Source organism: Argiope bruennichi, chromosome 4, assembly GCF_947563725.1.
Source record: "Argiope bruennichi chromosome 4, qqArgBrue1.1, whole genome shotgun sequence".
In the NCBI taxonomy this organism is placed as follows: domain Eukaryota; kingdom Metazoa; phylum Arthropoda; class Arachnida; order Araneae; family Araneidae; genus Argiope; species Argiope bruennichi.
In genome coordinates this window covers 24,247,926-24,269,994 of record NC_079154.1, presented here as the reverse complement: position 1 = coordinate 24,269,994, position 22,069 = coordinate 24,247,926, and the positions used below count along the sequence as shown (strand labels likewise).

Genomic DNA, 22,069 nt, shown 5'->3' with positions numbered 1-22,069 from the left:
AAGAAAAAAATGTTACATTTTTTTTATTATTATTATGCATTTGCGTTTGCTAAAAATAGAATTTTGAAGTCGATTATTCACTCACTTCCTGCTGTTCTAGATTTTAAGAAATTTTTGAATAACTGAATAAATTTTTGAAAGAATTTTTTGTATAATTGTGTGTTGTCATGAATGAGTATTGACTGGGCTTTCATTTACTTGATGCAGTCTTCATCAAAATTATTCCTGATCCATTGGGTTTCGTTTTCAATTTTTGGAAAGCAACGCTTGCAATAAATATAAAAAACCGTTCCATGCATTATTGGTTGGACTTCACTGATCTGGAATAAACATAAACAGCTACCTCGACCCGCTCGAAACCACACAGGAATATTGAATGATCGGACAGTAAAGACGGAAATCATAATTGAATTCTAAAGGCTATCACCGATCATGGTACAGCCTCTCCCGTAGGAGGTATAGCTCGTCATCGTTAGAATACAACTTACCCCACACTATTTCTGCGCCCACTAGGGTGGCAAGAGCCAACCATCATCCCGGAAGTTTCTCATCCCCATATTAGAAGTGCCGCTTGGGGAGATGCTAGTTTAGAATAATCAAAATAAAATTAACTACTCCGACTCGCAACGAAAGCATACGGATATAATGTGATTGACCTAACCGCCTTGAAGGCATTGGCGAGGACTAAGGTTGAACCTAAGGGCCATCACCACCACGGTACAACCCTTCCCTTGAGAAACATCATCGCACATGCTTCTCATCTCATATCTGAGGAGCACCCCAGTTGAAGACTAGTCGAGAAAGATCACTAATTGACTACTCCGACCCGGCCGTAGGAACCCGGATAAAACTGAATGGCCGGACCACGAGCCATCAACACTAGCGGGAATTGTGGTAGAAACTTAAGGATAATCACCGGTCACGGCACAATCCTTCCCTAAGGAAGCACATCTCATCATCTTTAGGTGATAGCCGACCCCACACCATTTATGTACCCTCCCGGGTGGCGAGAACTAACCACCATACCGGTAGCGTCTCATCCTCCTTTCTGAGGTACCCCCCCCCCGGCAGAATAAAATACAGAATAAAAAAAAACTTGATGAAAGATTAAAGATTAAACCATAAAAAACGGTATCTTTTAAAATTTTAAGATTTCGAATTTAACAATTTTCAGCTCAGTTTGTATATATTAAAAGATATTTAAGTGTCTGCTGTATTAATAAATCGAACAGATATCGAAAATATTTAATTTATAATCAATAATAATTTCGAAAATCAAAAATTGATAGTTAAATATTAATTTTAAAACAAGGTGAACATTTTCATCTTATCAATACGTCTAAATAAGCTAAATGTTTTTAACATGAATATTTAATGCTATCGAAAACTGAGTTGCATGTAGTTTTAAAAAATATTTAAGATATTTTTTATTCACTCTTACATTTTACTCTTAGTATTTTGCTGCGGTTTAACGTGAATACTGTTTAATCTAATCGAAATTTAAACTCCGTGCAAAAGAAAAACATAAGATCACGAGTGTGACAAGTGCAATTTGGCCTTTTATTTTATTTGGGAAATTTGGATTTTCTCAGTAAAGGAACTTTGAGATTATTATGCAATGTAGATAAGGATTGATAAAAAAAATTTTTTTATCATGGATAAGATGATGTTTGAAGTTGACTTCCTTGCTGGATACAAGTGTTTCTTTTAAGATTAAGTATGTTGATATTTTATAATCAAGATACAAATTCTAAAACTCCTCCCCCCCCCCCAAAAAAAACTAAAAAAATTAAATATGTAATTTTTTTAGCATACTCATTGCTTGAATTCAAAAGAATTGTATATGAAATTTGTATTGCAGATATGCAGCTCTAATAATGATTATATATATATATATATATATATATATATATATATATATATATATATATATATATATATATATATATATATATATATATATATTCGTTGACATCGAGATACAAGTGCAAAAGAGACCGAAATTCTTACCTTCACTGGTTTTACAATGAGATTTTGTTAGGGGTTTTTTTGACACGTGTAGATATAGGAAAGGGAAATTTCAGGTATTTTTAAAGGGATGTTGCAAGTATTAAGGAATTTTATCCCTTCACTCGGAGTGCGAGAAAATGCTGAAGTGAGCAGTTTTATAAATCGCATGTAGAATTAATTAAATAAAAAAGTTAGAAATAGATCAGGAGAAAAAGAACATTTTAGAATGAATTTAATATGAACTAAATTAAAATTAAAATTTGGAATATATATATATGTTTGTGTATGTGTAATGATATATCGTACTTTTGTATTTACTTCATCCGAGCAATTGATTTCCATAGATCGTTTGCCCATAGATCGTTCATTACTATTGTTCGCCAATGACGTACTGATAATAATACATATTATTTATTAGAGAGTATGGGAGAAAGTTTCGGAGGACCCCCCTCCCACTGGTGGTTTCAATTACATATTTAAAGAATATGTTATAAACGTTTTAAAAGAGAAAAATTAAATTTCTGATTTATTAAAGATTTTTTTTTATTATAATCCATAGAGTTTGGAATGATTTTCATATGCTGAATTAACTAAACTCTGGCTGGTAAAGGGCAACAGACAAATAACTTCTGACAGATGACAAATAACTTTTTTTTTCTTCAAATTTAAATTAGTATTATGTTTCGAAGTTACAAAACAACAAATTCGAAAAAAATTTTGAATTTTAAAATGTAACCAAAAGTCTGATTGACATCTCAGATGGTTTTCCTTATTATTTTTCATTTATAACGAAATCTGCTTGTATCAGGTTACATACACAGTGGATTTTTGATGGAATCAAGACTCGAATCAGAAAAAAATCCAGCAGCAAATTTGAGATGCCATCAGGCCAAAACAGTCTCTTTAAACAGCCACGAACGTGGCCAGATAGTTTGAAATTTATTTCAACTGAGGTATTTATTTTCCACGAAATAAAATTTCTCGACGTATTTATTTGTGAGGACTGAGCGAGGTAAGAAAAAAAAATAAAGAATACTTTTGTTTTTCTGCAACGAAGTACAACGCTTAAATACGCTTTACATGCTGCTTGAAAATCAACAACGTCTACTTTTTATGTACATTCTTTCAGCCTTTGGTATAGCATTAATGCAACATTCCTGATTAAGAATATTACTCAATTTTTAATCGACTTCTCAAACGATTTCAGAGAGCCTTGCTCAGAGACAAGCTTTCTCCTTCCAACTGCATCTATTCTCGTAACGTCTCCCCTCTCCCCCCAACCATTTTTATTTAAATCGCTTTAATAGAAGGCCGTCGTGCAAAATTAATGTTTTCCTTCCCCCTCCCCCGGGAGAAAGATTTGGCCATCTTCCAAACCTCCTGCCATTCCCTACTCTTGGCTTTCGTTTCCGCCTCATATCAACCTCGCCAAATATTGATCGCCATCGCTTCGGTCACTCATCTTCAAAAACGCGCTCTTGGATTGGGATTGCGACCTTTCGCATTGGGTGCTCCGTTCAAATCGAAGGGAAATAGTTTGTTCACCTATTTCTTTATCAAGAATGTTTTATTTACTTTAGTTTTATCTTTATCTAATCGAACTGTAAGCAGAAGGATTATCTTGAAGGATATGTCGTTGTTTATGTTTGTGTATTCGGAGATTTCAAATATTTGATGAGATTGTTATGATACAGCGGAAATAAATTAGAATGCTAAGCCTCACAGAATGTTCTGCTCATAATAATGATTTTATCAGCTACAGAGAAACTGGTAGATTTGAATTAAAAAGAAATTTTAAACTAACATATATTCTTTTTAGTTAATTTACCTTCTACAAAAAGAAAATTATAACTTTTGTCTTTATTAATTAAATATATTCTCCTAGAAAGATTTCTAAAATTTTAAATAAGCGTGCACTTATTAATTTTGCTTAATTTGCTTTACAATAAAATTATTTCTGAAATACTAGATCATCAAAAAAATATTTTATTATTTTTATTTTGAATTTGAATCCAGGAGAGCAGCATGATATTTTTGCCATAATGGCATGATTCCTAATGATGTAATTAATTTTTAGATGAAATCTATCAACTTTTTTACTTTTGTTGCTTTCGCACAAAATTTTTAAACAATTTTATTAAAGCAAAACAAATTTAAATTTTGATATATAAGAAATGAAATTTAGTGTAAAATAAATCCCTCTGCTAGATATAAACAGGAACTACACAATTCATACCATTCAAGCTTAAAAATAAATATGTAGATGATTCAATCATAAAAAGTGGCAACAATAATACACTTTTAATGTATGCAATCTTAAAAAATGGCAACAATTGTAAACTTTTAATGCATACAATCTTAAAAAGTGGCAACAATTATATATTCTTAATGCATACAATCTTAAAAAGTGACAACAATTATATATTTTTAATGTATACAATCTTAAAAAGAGGCAACAAATGTAAACTTTTAATTATTCGGTCTTAAAAAGTGGCAACAAATGTATACTTTTAATGTATACACTCTTAATAAGTGGCAACAATTGTAAACTTTTAACGCATACACTCTTAAAAAAACGGCAACAAATGTATACAAAAGTATAGCATTTTATACTTTTAAATTATTTGATTTCCTGTCTCTCGAGGAAACACTGCAGAATCCTTACTGATCGAATATCTTGAAACTTCATTCATTGAAAATCTGTAAGTTCTATGCTTTTACTTTTAGAGAAAATAAAAAATTCCGCACATTTTTTGGACGAAATAAGATGCGTTCTTCAACTTCAATGCATTCTTTTACCTTAAATGAGAAAAGGAACTAAAATTCTTGATTCAAAAGTCGAATATCCAGACACCTGAACTCACTGAATTCCACTTCTAAAGGCGAAATAACAATAGATGGCATTGTAATCCATATGGCATGTATTTCATATCCAATGCCTTTTAATTTGCGGTTTTCTGTCCAGTGTGGGTGGATTTTGTTTCTTTCATGCGTCTATAAATTGTATGCTGAGAGTCTCGTCGAATTTTTAATGTGAAGTAGAATCATCATTTGAGTAGATGCTAGTCTTCAAATTTTTTTTTTATCATCGTCTGTGCAGATAATGCGTTAGCTTCCAGTTTTATGCTTTGCTTTTTAGACATCTCATCATACATAATCATTTTTGTAGACATCTTTGAGCAAATCCTTTTAAAGATTTGAAACTTACTTCCCTTGTGATTTCATATTCAGTTTTTAAAAGATTCTTCGATGTTGAACTTTTCGATATAAAACATTTTAATCAACTTATATTGATTCACAGTAAATGTATGCGTCTCTTAGAGGCATATCAGTCGTTTTAAATATGTTTAAGTGTGATGTAGTTAGTGTATGTATAATCAATTCATTTAGTGCACTGTAAGATAGTGTTTGTCGTATTAAGTAAGTTTCTTGGCATATGGGAAAAACATTACCAAGCCTTAAACAAGAATGATTGGAAAGAATCGCCAATACCTTCCTCCCCAGGTAAATCAACCAACTGATACTCCGACCAGCCACGATGGCACACGGATTTAAACCATAAGGCTGAATGACCGGGCCGCCGCAACAGCAACACTGGCGGGAACTATGGTCGAGTCCTAAGGGCCATCATCGGCCACGGCACAACCCTCCCCGAAGGAAGTACGTTCCGCCATCGATGGGAGGAGTCAGATCCCCCCCCCTATTTGTATACCCTCTAGGGTGGCGAGATCCAACCACCATGCCGGAAGCATCTCATTCTCATTTCGAGGTGCCCCCCCCCGAGGGACTTCCTCCCCAGGTAAAAAAATCCATAGGATAATTAAATTTATCTGTGAAAATTGAGATCTATTCTTGCCTCCCTAGTTCTCAACATCAAGTATCATACACGCAAGGACTAAAGGAAAAAAAATTACCAAAATTTCTTCACATTCATATGTATTCATAACTTCCAAATAGATATATTCTTTGTAATCATTAACCGAATTATTTTATATTAGTTTTTTTAACCGCGTCCTCATCTACTGTGTTATGATAACAAGTGCAATAATCTCAGAATTCATGCACGTTTTTTAACACATAATATCATTTTGCGCATTATTAAAACGGATAATTTTTTATAATATTTCAAAGCAGAAAACCGCAGTAAACGGTTTCATCTTATTTTCATTTCTTATATATTTATAAATTCTGTACATATTTATTTCCGTTTTATCCTCTGTAAATATTCTGATATTTATTGAAATTCTCGTAACAAGCCAATCAAACCGTTCATTTACTAGAATGGTTACGGTTACGGGGAGATGAGACGGCATTTTGTTCTGCTGTGTTAAATAAGAATGTTAATTTGTGTCAGAAAATGAAAATTCTTATCAAGAAATATTGTTTAAAATGAATCATATTAGTCACGAAATCATCATTTTATATTTTTATTTTCAAATGAATAAATACGTAGAATATATAGATTGATTCAAACATATTCTGATAAAGTATAAGATAAATCAGGCATATATAAACAAAGTTATTTTATACAAAAAGAATATTTGATTGCATACACTAAAGCAATCGCTATAGATGGATTTTTTTCTCATCAATTTAATGAAAGAGAAGGATAGATCCGATGAAATAAAGAAAAAGGGCTTAGTAGAATATAGATTTTCGGTAGCATGAAAATCTATATTCTACTAAGTTTCTACTAATCTATATTCTACTAATCTAATATTCTACTAATCTATATTCTACTAATCTAATATTCTACTAATCTATATTCTACTAATTTAATGAAAGGGAAGCATAGATTCGATGAAATAAAAAAAAGGGCTTAGTAGAATATAGATTTTAGGTAGCATAAAAATCTATATTCTACTAAGTTTCTACTAATTTATTTTCTACTAATCTAATATTCTACTAATCCATATTCTACTAATGTAATGAAAGAGAAGGATAGATTCGATGAAATAAAGAAAAAGGTCTTAGTAGAATATAGATTTTCGGTAGCATGAAAATGTATATTCTACTAAGTTTCTACTAATCTATTTTCTACTAATCTAATATTCTACTAATCTATATTCTACTAATTTAATGAAAGAGAAGGATAGATTCGATGAAATAAAGAAAAGGGCTTAGTAGAATATAGATTTTCGGTAGCATGACAGATCAATAACAATACAAATCTAATGTAGCATGACAAATGCAATTATTATCAATAATAAATCTTTTGGAGTATTTATGATAAATATCTCCAACAAAACATAGTGCTATATGCAAGTTTTTTTTTTGTTGTTGTTGTTGTTGTACTACGCAACTTACTTATTGCGCTATCAACTTAGCAACTTAGTTGTTGCACTACAATACAAATCGAATTGAGCATAATTATCGAATATTAATAACATATCTTTTAATCTATAACAAGTCTTTAATCTAGTCCAACAAATTTTGGAACATTTATAATAAAAGACTCCAACGATACATAGTGTACATGCAATTTCTTTTGTACTTAATTTTTGTTTGTTGTACTCTTAGTTGTTGCACTATCAAGAACGAATATTTGATTTAGCCTTTATCGTACATATTATTGGGTGTATCCTGTTCTTTTACTAACTGCATTAGTAAAGATTTCCCTTATAAGGGTCATCCTTTGCATTCAGAATCTTAGGTTCTATTGTAAAAATTATTTTTTTTTTGCGTACGTCACTTACTTTTAAAGTTTATCTGGGCACTTTTGCAGCACCCTTTATTCATTTTTCTCCAAAGGAAAACAACCTTATTGCAGTTTCATTACAATAAGGTTATTTTTAAATATGCTATATATAAATTATTCTCGATGAAAAAATAAATTTCGGCCTCTTAGAAAAGTTTTAACAGTACTCTACTCGGGGAAAAATAATTAAATAAATCTAGATGCCACTGCAGTTATATTTTCAGAAATCTGAGAATAATATTAATGATTTTAAGATAAAATTTCTGAAATGATTCTTTTATATACCAGTCATTGTGAAAAATAATGCATTATTTTTATCAAAAATGAAATAACACAAAAATGGACTTTATAAAAATCTGCATAATTACTAAATATTAATACAATTCATTTCACTGATGAAATAAAAGTCGTATATTTGAATTTCTAAACAATACCTTCACACCTCTGGAATATATAAAGAAAAATAAGGTAGTTTTTGATATATTTTACAATTCTGTTTTTGACAGCAATGTGGTAAATAGTATATTTTCCAATTTTAAAAGAATGGGAAATATTAGACAAGTTTAATATCACATTTCTAATTATAATTAATGAAGAAAGATGCAAAAGGTTTTTTTTAATGTACTGAAAACGATGCTAGTTATTGGTAATTATCTAATTTATTAATAGCTAGTAATCTACGGTAGTTCTTTCTTTCTTTTTTTTAATATTAACACTTTCAACGCTACCGACGAGATAGCATGTCTTTCAAATACTTCCAATTACAGGTTTCTGTGAGCTAAAATTTGTCTCTTATGGCAGTTTAGATAAGTTGAACTTTCTAATCCATATCTATCAACTTGAACTTTCTAATCCATATCTATCAACTTGAACTTTCTAATACATATCTATCAACCTGTCTAAACTGCCATAAGAGACAAATTTAGCCCAATTTTAGCTAAAATTTGTATCTTATGGCAGTTTAGATAGGTTGAACTTTCTAATCCATATCTATCAACTTGAACTTTCTAATACATATCTATCAACCTGTCTAAACTGTCATAAGAGACAAATTTAGCCCTATTTTAGCTAAAATTTGTATCTTATGGCAGTTTAGATAGGTTAAACTTTCTAATCCATATCTATCAACTTGAACTTTCTAATACATATCTATCAACCTGTCTAAACTGCCATAAGATATAAATTTTAGCCCACAGAAACCTGTAATTGGAAGTATTTGAAAGACGTGAAATCTCGTCGGTAGCATTGAAAGTGTTAAAGAATTACTATGAAAGTAATTAGTACTAAAATTAAAAAATTATTAAAATTAAATGTAATATTAGCCCTTATCATCCATACTTAAATAAAAAAATATTACTTAAATAAACCATTTACTTAATAGTAAAGCTAATCACTTAAATAACATAATGATCATTTATAAAAAATGTTTTAAGTCGTTTATTTCCCAAAATTCTATTTTTCTTCCATGAATTAAAATTAAAATATCCATTGTATAAGGAACAAAATTGTTTAATATGGAAAATGAAAACAAACAATGGCGTGAATACTAATAATTTAACCCATTAGCTAACACGCTCCCAGTTTGGGGATTTTGGAATTTTCGTACACTCGGCGCCAAGAATATATATTTGGTACGCCTAACAGTTTAATTCTGTTCTACATATATTAGTCAATATTGTGTGTAGCACAAAGTGTATATTCTGCGCTTTGTCTCTTTACAACAAGCGAGCAAATTCGAAATTCGTCTGCAATTTGAATGGAACAGAATTGTCATATTTGAAGCATTATATTTTTGGTTTGGTTTTTATATTATAATGAAATATCGTACATAAATATGCAAGTAAACTTTTATTTGAATATAGACAGAATGAAGATTGTTACATTTTCTCTAATGACACAAGAGATGCGCTCATGTTTACTAAATATTGCCAAAATATATTTCAAAAAGATCGTTAAAACTCATTATTGGGCGCAATCTTGCCTGATTTTGGAGAGTTTAATTAAGGAGCTTAAAATAAGTTAATATTCTATAAAGTGAAAAGTCATTCCAGCGATTTTAAATCAATTTTTTTTAGTTTAAAGGAGCCTTTGACTCATTAAGAAATGGATTTGAGAAATTCTAATAAAATGCATAAAGTTTCGGAAAAAGTGTTTACCATACCCATACAACTCTGAATTACATAAAAAAGGACATTCGCTTAAATAGACTCAGAAAAAATGTATTGTAAATAGATGACTCGCTATGAACGAATTAAAAATTACCTTTTCAGTTTCATGCAAACATCCATCAATCACTCTTTGAAAGGCAAATATCAGTGATTTTAACCGTTACTCTGGTTCAACAAAAACACCACTCATATCGAAAATGTATTAAATGTATTGAACAGAAAGTCTACGTGTGACTACTTAAAATGCTATCAGCAAAAACAGAAGAACACGATTTCTAGGTAGTGTTAGCTGCACAAACATTCCGTTCGTTCCCATCATCCAACTATTTTGCAAGTACAATGCATTTATCTGCAAACAAACGAATATACTAGTTGCTATAGCAACCTATTAGGTCATCATTTCAGAAAAGGATTTAATCGTGAGAATTTGGAATAATAGACTCTTCATGTGAGTAATACTTTAAACTATGCGGCATCATAATAATTAATTACTGCCGGTTTAGTATGGGTTATCTAGGCCATTATTTATAGTCAGATGAATCATTTTCGCAGAATAGAAGAGTTTCTATTTAGTATATTATCTAGAACAACATTCTGGTTTGCTTAGTACATTATGCATCCAGTTTTATTGTACTCCTGATATTTTATATTCTAGTTTTTTTTTGTTGTGTTCTATGAATTCATTTTCTGTTATTTGTATGTTTCTTTACAATTGTTTGCAGTGTATTTTTGTTTTTTAATAAAAATCTATCTACATCTATACTAAACTGGAAAGAGATTTCTAGAAACATGAGCTCTAGAAATGGAGGTGCGATATGGTACCAAGTGTTAAGCATGTTAACAGCTATAAATCCATGAAATACCAATTTTGTTGAAATTTTTGACCGGATATTATATATATATATATATGCTCAAAAAGTGATTTAACAATATAATTGTATTCAAATTAGGTTTCTTGAAAATATTTGATATTTTTGTAAAAGGGTATCGTTATAAATTCATAGATAAAAATCATTTCAATAAAAAACAAAAGATTAAATAATAGATCGTTACTATAATCTCTAAATTATTACATATTTATATACGGTATTTCTTTATTATAAAAAAACCAAACCAAAAATATAATGCTTCAATTATGACAATTTTGTTTCGTGCAATATACAGACGAATGTCAAATTTGTTCACTTGTGTAAAGAAACGAAGCACAGAATACATATTTTCTGCTACATACAATACTGGCCGATATATGTAAATATAATGAAACTAATCTATCAGGCGTACCACATATATTTTGGCACCTAGTGTATACATAAAATTCCAAAATCGCCAAATAGGGATCGTAGCAACTAATGGGTTAATTTGAATACCCAGAGGTATACCAAGACCGATGTGAAACACTATTAGATCTATCCTGACACAAAAAAATAATTTATTTTCGTAGTTTGTTTAGGAGTATATCGTTATTGTTTTGTTTATAATTATAAAACTAATAAATGATGTATAGCATATATCAAATCGCCGTGATTGTATTATAATAATCATATGACTTGCATTAAAATGGTATCAGAGATAATGCAATTTAATTATCATGAATTGGTTTTTCATGATATTTTTTTTTCATTTGCTTTCTTATTTTTCTTTTCATGGTGAATTAAAATAATTGATATGATTTCAATAAATGTAAGTATTTCGAGGTCATAGAAAAGAAACGCAAGAGAGGATAAATTTTACAATGGTTCTTTTTGTTTAATAACTTAATTTGTTTTAAATTAATATAATAATTTTTTTCATTCGCTTTCTTTTTATTATTGCCAGGACGGATTAAAATTATTGATATAATTTCAATAAATTTAAGGGTTGCAATCAGTTTTCGAAAAAAGTATTAATAAAAATAAATTTTATAACAGATTTTTTAAATAATGTAATTTGTTTAAATTAAAAACACACTACATCAGTGTAAAAATTGGAAGTTGTCTGTAAGAAAAAGAAATCAAATGTTATGAACAGCTGAAACTATGAATTGATCTATAAAAACTGTTTGCTTAAGAAGACATTTTTAATGTTGTAACCAAGCAATTATTCCAACGAATTTCAAAAAAATATTTATGGACAAAATACAGACATTACTAGGAATTTATTTGATCAAACCAATGAAAGCATTCCAATCTTCAAGATGATTTTTTTTTTTTTTTTTTTGCTGATTTTAACCATTTTTTGGGGATTTTTACGCGATCAAAACTAAAAAGAAACGATGTGAAATGAAAGAGGGTTACAAATGTTGATTTAACTTGGAGATATTTTAGGAAAAGTAAATCAAAATCTGAAATCTGCAATTTGGTTGAATTGCATATAATATTTCACTTGTTTAAATGAAAAGAGCAATATCAATAGCAACAATAAATGTACCAGAAATTTTGGAAATAATAATTTCATCATAATATCAACGAATGCTAAAATAATTAAAGCATTATTATTTGCTGCATCTAGAATTAATGCATTATTAATGCTGCATTTAGAATTAATGCATCATTAATGCTGCATCTAGAAAAAAAACTGATAAATCTTAATTAGTAGAGACATCTAAATAAGAATTTAGAAAATTTCCAAGATAATTGCTAGTCTATATTTAATAAATCACAAACAGCTACTTTTTCATTTTCTCACTATATAAAAATTGACATTGATGATTGGGTCTTATTTTACTACCAAGTCTATATGCAGCATTTAGCTTGTTTATAATGCTTTTATAAAATGATTCAGAGATAGATTATTGATGTTTTAACACCAATAAAACGGGAAAACTAATTAAAGCATTATTTTTTTGTTGTTTCTTTTCTGCATTTCTAATGCTAATTATGCTGACCAAGAAATCATCACATTCTTAAAAATCATTCACACAAAAATATTGTTTCCCAGCAAAACTTGGAATGAAGGCCAACCCAAATGGAATACCGTACGAAAAGGAATGCATGCACACAAACATCTGTCTTACCTCTCCTCTTCCGGATTTCCGTGCCAGAAGCACACTTCTCACAAAGTCCGTCACCAGCTCGGAACTAGGCATGTCCGGGCCGACTGAGTCCGGACCAGAGTCAAAGGCATCGAACCCACAGTACAATTCGTCAATCAAAATGTACCGGAATTGTCGACCTAAGTTAAGTGAAATGCAAACTTTGTTCTGAAAATACGCGTTCCGTGGCTTTGCCAGGAGGAGAGGAGTTATTTCTAGACTCGTAGAAGGTTGAGGATCCCGAACTGCTGCCTCCCTCTCATTCTGTGTCGTCAGTGACGCTATTGGAACAGCTGGGGAAGGGTGGTTTTCCGAGCGTATACACACGGTTGTGACGATTCTATCCCAGGCAAGTGGTGGCACGGTGTTTATAGCAGAAGGGATGAGACGAAAGTATGTTATACATCAGGAATTCGGGATTTTCTTCCCTTTTTCTTTCTTTTTTGCAGGCTGTTAGGATTTCGAGGTAGATAGCGGAGAGAATGTTATCAGTTGCTTTATGGATTCTCATGATCTCGCAATGTAGTAAAGTGTTCTTGGTATTTATAAAAATACCTGTTGATGACAGGGTCTCTTTTTTTAAATAAGATTTTTTGTTGTTCTTGTTGGTTGGAGCATACAAATTATTTACAGTGACTTAACTTATTTCACAGTCAATACATTGTGAGTGACTTTTAATAAGCAGATATTTTAAGAAACAGTAAAAAAAGTTTAGTAATATCTGTGCAGGGATATTAAAAATTTGATATCTACTTAAGCAAAATGAGTTAAGGCGGAATTAAAATAAAGAAAAACTTTCAACAGCATTTAATTGAAAATGAAAATTTTATTAAATTTTTACTTTGGCTTTAATAAAGGAATTTGCTTTCCTTCATTAAATCATAGCATATTTCAATTTAAAAGCACTTTAACAGTAATATAATTTTATGGTTCTGACTCAGGTACGTTGTTTTATCTCGTAATAATAATCGCATGTGGTTTTTTTAACATGAGCAACTTTTTTAATATGATAATCGTTTTAGGTAGCACATTTAGCAAATTCTGTATACAATATACGATAAAAAGTAAAAGTTGTGAAAAATTTCTATGGCAGAGCCTTGAACATAGAGTTACCATATTTAACACTAACTAAAGGTTTTTCAAAATTTTTAATTTTAAATGAATCAAAATTTTAATGTTTTTCTTATACACATAAAAAAACACAAGCTTAGTTAGTGTTTTACATATAAAAGCTCAAAAATCAACTTTTAAATCCAAAGAATCTTCTTTTCAGTAATGCCAGTTTTATTTTCAAGCATTTGCTCTCTAACGTTAATATTTTTTTCTAACATTTTTATAATGCACATTTTATAAGTTTAGTTTAGTTACATTAACATCCAGTTTGAAGCAACACTAGGGCTATTTTGAGACGGACCTCGTAATTGTGAACCCTGGTCAGATGACGAGGACGACACCTGAGCTGGCACCCCCTCTCAAAATTTTCACACCACACCAACGCGCGAAGGGGGGAAGGGTCGTTTAGCCCCCGACGGATTTAACGTACACCAGACCTACTTACACGACGGTTTAAGCGGGTCTCGAACCTGAAATCCGCAGGTTTCGTAGCCGAGACCTCACCATCAGGCCTCCGTGCCCCCCCCCCTTCTCAACACCCCACCACACCAGCGGGAGGGCATTTGGTCATTACGGATTTAACATGCAACAGCCCCCCTTACACGACGGTTCTTCGGTGGAATCGGGTCTTGTACCTGAAACCCTCCGGTTCCTAAGCCGAGATCTTACCACCAGGCCACCGCGGCCCGCACATTTTATAAAAACACTGTTCATTGTTTTATTAATTGCATTCATACACATGAACGTTGCATTCGATACGGATTTTTTTGTGCGTGCGTGCACAGTTGTTGAATGTTTGGGGTAGAGGTTCGAATCTCCTATAATTTTTTCCTAACCTTTATAATGCCTAAATCAATAAAAAAGATGTGATTGTCAATAACAATAAGTTATAATTATTACAAATAAATAGCTCAATCTCTGCAATATTTTCAATAAATCAGTAGATGAAATTTCACTTGTTCATATTAATGGAATGATTTTGGCATTATGTTGCGAAATAAAATGCATCATATCTCCTTTCTTTTTCTGCTTTACACGTTGTTTAAATACCCCAGAATAAGTCGAAAAAACTCAGTTAAAATTCAAATGTTAATTTATAACAGTGGCTGAGAAATTTTTTTGTTTTGCATTAATTAATATCTGGTGGCAGTGTCATTTGCAATAATAACATAAGTAACGTTTTAACGTCAAAATGTAGATTTCAATATTTTAATAAAATCAAATATAATGAGCAATAATGCAAAGAATATTTATTACTTTACTCTGATATTTCAATAAATAAAACCATGTCAAAAATAGTCAAGTTAAAAATTGACTTATCCCATCATTTTTCAAATAACAAATTTTATTTTTTATATTTCGAAATATCGAATATCGAAAATAAGCAAGCATTTCAAAAGTAATGACATGCTTCGTTATAGTAAGCCTCAACTAATCCCGTGATATCGTAAGCAAAAAAGGTATTTCGTTTTTTTCTTTATCTCTTACCAGCCCCATTCTCTGATCTTCATTCACACATCGAATTTTGATATTTAAAAATTAAAGTTTAGTTTAGTTTCATCAACGTCCTGTTTTAAAGCAACACTAGGGCTATTTTGGGAAGGACCTCGTCATTTTAAGCCGCGATCAGATGAGAAGGACGACACCTGAGCTGGCACTCCCTCTCCAAATTTGTACACCACACCAGCGCCGGGGGGGGGGGCGTTTGGCCTCGACGGAATTAAAGTACACCAGACCTACTTACACGGCGGTTTAAGCGGGTTTCGAACCTAAAATCCGCAGGTTTCGTAGCCGAGACCTCACCATCAGGTCTCCGTGGCCCTATATAAAATCTAAAATTGATTACTTAAGCATTAACCCAATTGATTTATTAAACTCATGTTAAAATTTAAATCCTTGATATATATCATAATTCGATACGAAAATGATGAAAAATCTACAAGTATTTCTAGATTCTTATTCTGAATCGATACATGAACAATTTTAAAAACATAGAGGTTCAGCAAATTAGATAGTAGAAAATACAATACATAGGATTGAAAACATTCCTTTCATAAAATTTCTCCCAATTGCATTCATTCTGCAGTTCTTAAGCTAAAATTTAAGAAATTCTCTATTCTTGCAAATTATTTTTAATCAAAGTTTTCTTTATACTCACAGTGAAGATCTAAAGGATTGTGCATCCACCAACGTTCGAGGAAAATATTAACTATTAAAATTATATATAATTCATGCGTATATATTTTTTTAAAAATTAAACTTTTTAAATCTTATCGTCTCTAATGAACTACTCCGCAATAGCAATACTATTTTATTATGCGCTCCGTATAAAACAGTGCTCACACTTTTCTAAAAACTAATTACATCGCAAGAGCATAACTTTACTACAGTCTTAAGCGAACCAAAATTCGTTTAAATCTGCAGCAGAATCCGCCTTGTCAGTGCCAGGAGCCAGACAGATCTGAAGCAATAACAAGACAGACAGATATGTTTCGGAGAACGAATATAAAAGCTCTTCTAGCAGCGACGCTGTAAGGATAATGAAGCGTTTATTAGAATTCACACTTCGTCACTGTTCGACTGTGACGCTGTCTCGGTTTTTGCTGAAGTACAAATTAAATGAGATAAAGGGCCGCGATAAAAATCCAGTGTGATGTACAAGAAACCATTCGTTTAATACAATGGACAATGAGTTTTTTGTTTATTTTAAAGCTGCCAATTGTATCCGACATTGACAGGTACATTTTGTAACTTAAATGGAGTATGATTAATGTATTTGTGGCATTCTTATTCATAGATTCAATCACCTTCTGGCCTGCACTTTTTACAACAACCTTAGCCCTTACCCGGCGCCGCTGCAGGGCTTTGTATTGCATGCATCATTTAACCTTGAACCCCATATAACACAGCCAATTACTTTCTCTTATTCGATGTATTAACAGAGAAAATATTGTAATGATCAAAAATCTCCCAACTCGAGATTCTGACGAATCTCCATGTTTTGGACCTCCTCTAGTCTGGAAAAAATTAAAAATTAGTTGATCTGCGAATACGTTAAATAAAAAATTCTTTGAAAAAAATGGGTGAAATTTGGAAAATGGAATTGACTCCAAATTTAGAGACTTCTATAAAAGAAAACCCATTCCGTGAAAGTTTGTCAGTTCTACTGCAAGTGATATCCGCAATTACAAAAAGTAAAGAACTGGATATGTAAAATTTAATGCACAGATATAGCATCTAAAATATACATTTAAAAGAAATTGAACTATGCACATCAAAGGGTTAACCTTCTATGTCCTTTCGCATGTATGCAAAGGCAATAAATCAAAAATGCATGAAATTTGGTATATCGTTTTGTGATTACAGTTGTAGCGCTGTATAAAATTTTGGTGTTAATTGCTTGGTGAAAAAGAATCCAAAATGCATAATCATTTTTCTACTACTTTTGTATGAATCTGAAGTCGTCAAATATCGAAAGTATTTATAATCCTGGTATCTCTTATAATAATTTCTCACTATAAGCAACATTGTTTATACATTCATTCTTAGAAATGTGGGTACTTTTCCGTTAGCCGGTCGCAAATATCGCCAATTGTAAACCAAACGCGAATTTGGTGTAAGAAATTTGGCGGAATTCTACATTATCTGGCGATTTTTCGCTTGTGCCAGGCTAACGGATTGTGAACCAAACGCGAATTCGGTGTAAGAAATTTGGCAGAATTTTACATTATTTGACGATTTTTCGCTTGCCGGCTAACGGAAAAGTACCTTATAATAATTTCTAACTATAAGCCTATAAGCAACATTATTTATACATTCATTCGTAGAATTTTTTTTTTTTTCTTTTTTTAATTTTTGCAGTTTTGAGATATTGTCGCTCATAATTAATGTTTCAACAAGCCTTTTTTTTGCATAGAATGTTTTTTTTCTTTGCATGCTGTCTTTCCTTTCTGCTTTATTAAATGTATTCTCTGCCTTATTTTAAAATTCAAATTAAGTCACTCTTATATTCTCTGACAATTTGTAACAGGCACAGGTAAATATCTCTAAAAGAGTTTATATCTGAAATCCAAGGGATTTCATGAAAAGACATATAATATAAAAAATATTTAGAGTTGAAGTGCTACTTGTCAGCCGTCCACATCATCTAGTCTCAAAATTCCGCTATAACCTTTCTAATGAATGTATCGTGCGATCTTCAGCGATTTTGTTGGCAATTAGATTATTGTTGGTATGCAATCAATAATCAAATACTCGAAAATCGAATTTGTCTTTTAGACGTCTTTTTTCCGACTGATAAGAACAAAATTCAACATAGAACTGCTATTGTAATCACAAGATTACATACCAAATTTCATCTATTTATAATCACTCTTTTTTTCACACAGCTGTTAATGTATTCCGAAGGTAGGGTATTCCAGAAACGTTCTGGCGTGGGAAAAAAACAAGCTTTGTCGAAACCATAGCAACGGAGAAGGAGAAAGAGTGAAGAGTAGGTAAAACGAGTGTCCTTGAAACGCCTACAGAAATTACACAGACTATAAATCATTGCGAACGTACAGAAAGCCAGACGGGCAACCACCTCCACGAATTTGGCTCAAAATTTGATACATTTACTTTTTAGATGCTAAATTTTTAGTTGCAAATTTTATCTATTTAGTACTTTACTTTTTTGTTGTTGTTACTGAGTTCATTTTTACTCTGAAACCCATACAGGCAGACTTCCTCTTAATGGATTTTATTTGGGAGTCTACAGATTGAGTTTAAAGCCATATACCAAATTTTATCCATTTAGCTCAAAGCGTTTTTATATGACTGTTTTTACATACAGAAAAACATAATCCTAAAAATGTGCCTTTAGAAATCAAAGATGTCTGAAACATGGAGTTTCGCCACAATTTTCAAATAGAATTCTTTGACGATTTCAGTATTTTGTCTTTGTATATATTTTGTCCACGAGAAAGTGAAAAGAAAGATTTGTGCTATGGTTCTGGAACACAGAGCAAACTATAAGTAGAAGATTTATGTACTTTCATACATTTTAAGACAGGTCTATTTGCTGATTCGAGACATTCAATCACTGCAGACCAAATTTGATAGAAAGTTTTGGTAGCTAAATAACAAATTTGTGATAGGCAAGCAGTAAGTTTGAATTAATTTCTTAGAACTAGATCAATTTTGGGGTTGTTTCGCTCAAAAAAAAAAAAAAAAAATCGAAGTTGGTGAATATGGAAGTGAAAATTGTAAATTTTAGTTTTTTAAAAAACGAAATTTTTATTTATTATTAAATTATTGCATATATGATAGCAAGAATGAAATTTATATATATATATAAACCTTCATGGCATAAAGCAGACAGTAAAAGGTGTTTATGACATGAAGCTTCATGTCATAACACATCAATATTAAAAAAACTCTTGCATTAAAAAATATCAAGTGCATTAAAAAAATTCTTGCTTTTTTTACATTAAAAGACAAGGATCTATATTATCAAAATGGCCTAATCAGAAGAAGAAAAAAAAGCACATCTTAACATTTCTGTAATCTTTAAATTGAAATTAACTCTTAAATAGTGAATATTTTAGTTTAGTTTAGTTATATTAACGTCCCTTTTAAAGCATCACAATGGCTATTTTCGGATGGACCTCGCCATTTTGAACCGCGGTCAGATGACAAGGAAGACACTTGAGGTGGAACCCTCCTCTCCATTCCACACCACACCAACAGGAGGACGTTTGACCCTGACGGATTTATCGTGCAGCAGACCTCCTTACACAGCGGTTCGTCGGCGACTCCGACCACTCGCACACACCATTTCTGACGATCCACACGACTTCTTCTCCAGCTTCAGATTGCCCATCTTTTATAGTTCCGGGAGGCGGGGCTAGAATCTTCAGACCAATCAGGGCGTACCTGGCTGTATCTCGGGTCTTAGTGGATGGATCGTGAAAGTTCTCGAACTTTCCAGTAGTATCCATTTAGTCGCCAAACTCGCCAAATTCACCGCCAAGTCGCCAAATGGTCGCCAAGCTCTCAGGTCATTTACGCGGCAGCTGCTCAGCACAGATCTTACAACGGTCTTTCTCACGATGACACTACTCATGCCGGGTAGCAAAATTACAGATTTGTAACAATATTGTTATTAAATCGGTTTACAATATATCCATAGCAACACAAGCACTGATAAAAAAAAATGATGTTTTTTCACTTGTGACTACATGTCCATTTTGTTTACATGATTAAAAATGCCATATTTTTTTATTCTAAAATGTTGAGGTGAAAATTGCATCTTGAAAAGTAGTATATTTAAGTCTATATATTTATTACTATTGACCAGTTTTTATTTTTTTTACTTACATAAACCCCAATGTTTGCGAATTAACAACCTGCTTCTTAGCTAAAAACCATATTAAAGACAAAATATGATTTTTTTAAGCATTTTTCTAACTATTTATTCATGAATTAAAGTCAAAAAATATTTTTAAATCTTTTTTTCAAATAACACATTTAAGGGTTAGCAAAAAATGAAACAATAGTCTTCAGTTAACTGATGGCTTTTATAAAATAAATGCCGGCGTCCTGGCATAGGGGCAGTGCGTCTTCCTCTTGACCTGGGTTCGAATCCCGGTTCGGGCATTATTGTTCTTTATATGTTCTATCTGTAAGATGTGTAAACGTGCCCCTTCTGTAAAAAGGGGGTTGTGCAAGCGAATGTGATGCGTGAGTAGCTAAGACGTACTCTTGGCCCTAGTTGGCGCTACTAAAAAACAAGAAATGCTCCTTTGGCTTAAAATCGTTGACTCGTCAACGAGCTTGTCCAGGGCAATTGCCATTATAAACAACAATAAAATAAAATTTTATGACTGAAGACATTGTACTAATGTTTTTCAGTGTTTCATTGCAGGAAAATGAATTCATTCTTCATTTCGTTTTCTTTTAACCAGTTAACTGTGTAATCTATTTTTTAAAATCTCTCAAGTGCCCCTTTTTTAGCCAAGAGATGAAGTATATACACGTCGAACGCAATGCAAATGGTTGTATAATAAATTTTGCAAACAATCATGATAAAGCGAATAAGATTTCATTTTGTAAAAAAAAAAAAAAAAAATTACACATCGACCGAATGAAAAATGAAATTTTTTATTGACGGTGTATGCACGTCAAACGCACTTAATGGGTTAATAGTTTTTATTCTTTTACGTAAAACCCTTTATGTTCAGAAGAAAATCTATGAGAAAAAAGCAGCAGAATACTTTTGATAGGAATTCGGCTATATCATTCATTCAAGAATAATGAAACTAATAATTGATTTAATGGAAATATATAATTGACTTCTACTTGTTTACTGAATATTTTGTTAACCCTCCAGTTGCATATCCCGCGATTTCCGTGGGTTGGCAATCAATCCATTTTCTATTGCATCCCCCGTTTCTCACAGTTTAGAGTGTTTATTTTTACGATATTACAGATTTATTTTACAGATAATTTACAGATTTATATTATATCATATTCTATTATCGTGTAACATTTGAAAAATATTTGAATTTATTTCCACACATCGCATCTAAATAGTGATTGTAAAAAATTACGCAATCAGAGGATTAATGAATATTTTTTTCAAAACCAGAGATTAAAACAGAAAATAACAAAACATTAAAATAGAGAAAAACAAATCAATTAATACTTTTGTAGCATTCCCATCACTTTTATAACAGTTTTTAGTGGTCTGTATTATTCAAAGATCAATGGACTCGAATTAATTGAAAATTATTTATCTTAACATCGAAAAGTCAATCAAGAAAATATTTCGACAAACCATTCAACTCTATTTCTGAGAAATTAAAACCAAACTCACTCTCTTCCTAAATGGCAATAAAATTAACATTACGACTCAGAGAAAAGTAGCTTGTTTGAATACTTCCCAACCTAAGATCCGAACAACGTGATACACGGCACCGATGTTTACTTTCATCGCAAGTGAACAGCTTATCGATAGCTGCAAATATTTCAAATATTCGATACATGTTTTACTTTAATGCTTTTTCAGGATATTTTATCGTCGTTTCTCAG

The 22,069-nt window shown here is 31.5% G+C and overlaps 1 protein-coding gene across 2 annotated transcripts in view; it reads right to left on the bottom strand.

Moving 5' to 3' along the window:
- Nucleotides 1–22,069, bottom strand: part of LOC129965622 (NAD(+) hydrolase sarm1-like) — a 99,316-nt gene that overhangs the window by 65,588 nt on the left and 11,659 nt on the right. The window contains exon 1 of one of the 2 annotated variants that reach the window (XM_056079674.1): nucleotides 12,869–13,239. The exons of the other annotated variant lie outside the window; for it this stretch is intronic. Coding sequence (XP_055935649.1) covers nucleotides 12,869–12,940 — 72 coding nt within the window. The 5' untranslated portion in view covers nucleotides 12,941–13,239. Of the gene's footprint in view, nucleotides 1–12,868; nucleotides 13,240–22,069 lie in introns of those variants that run through there. 2 annotated transcript variants of the gene reach the window in all.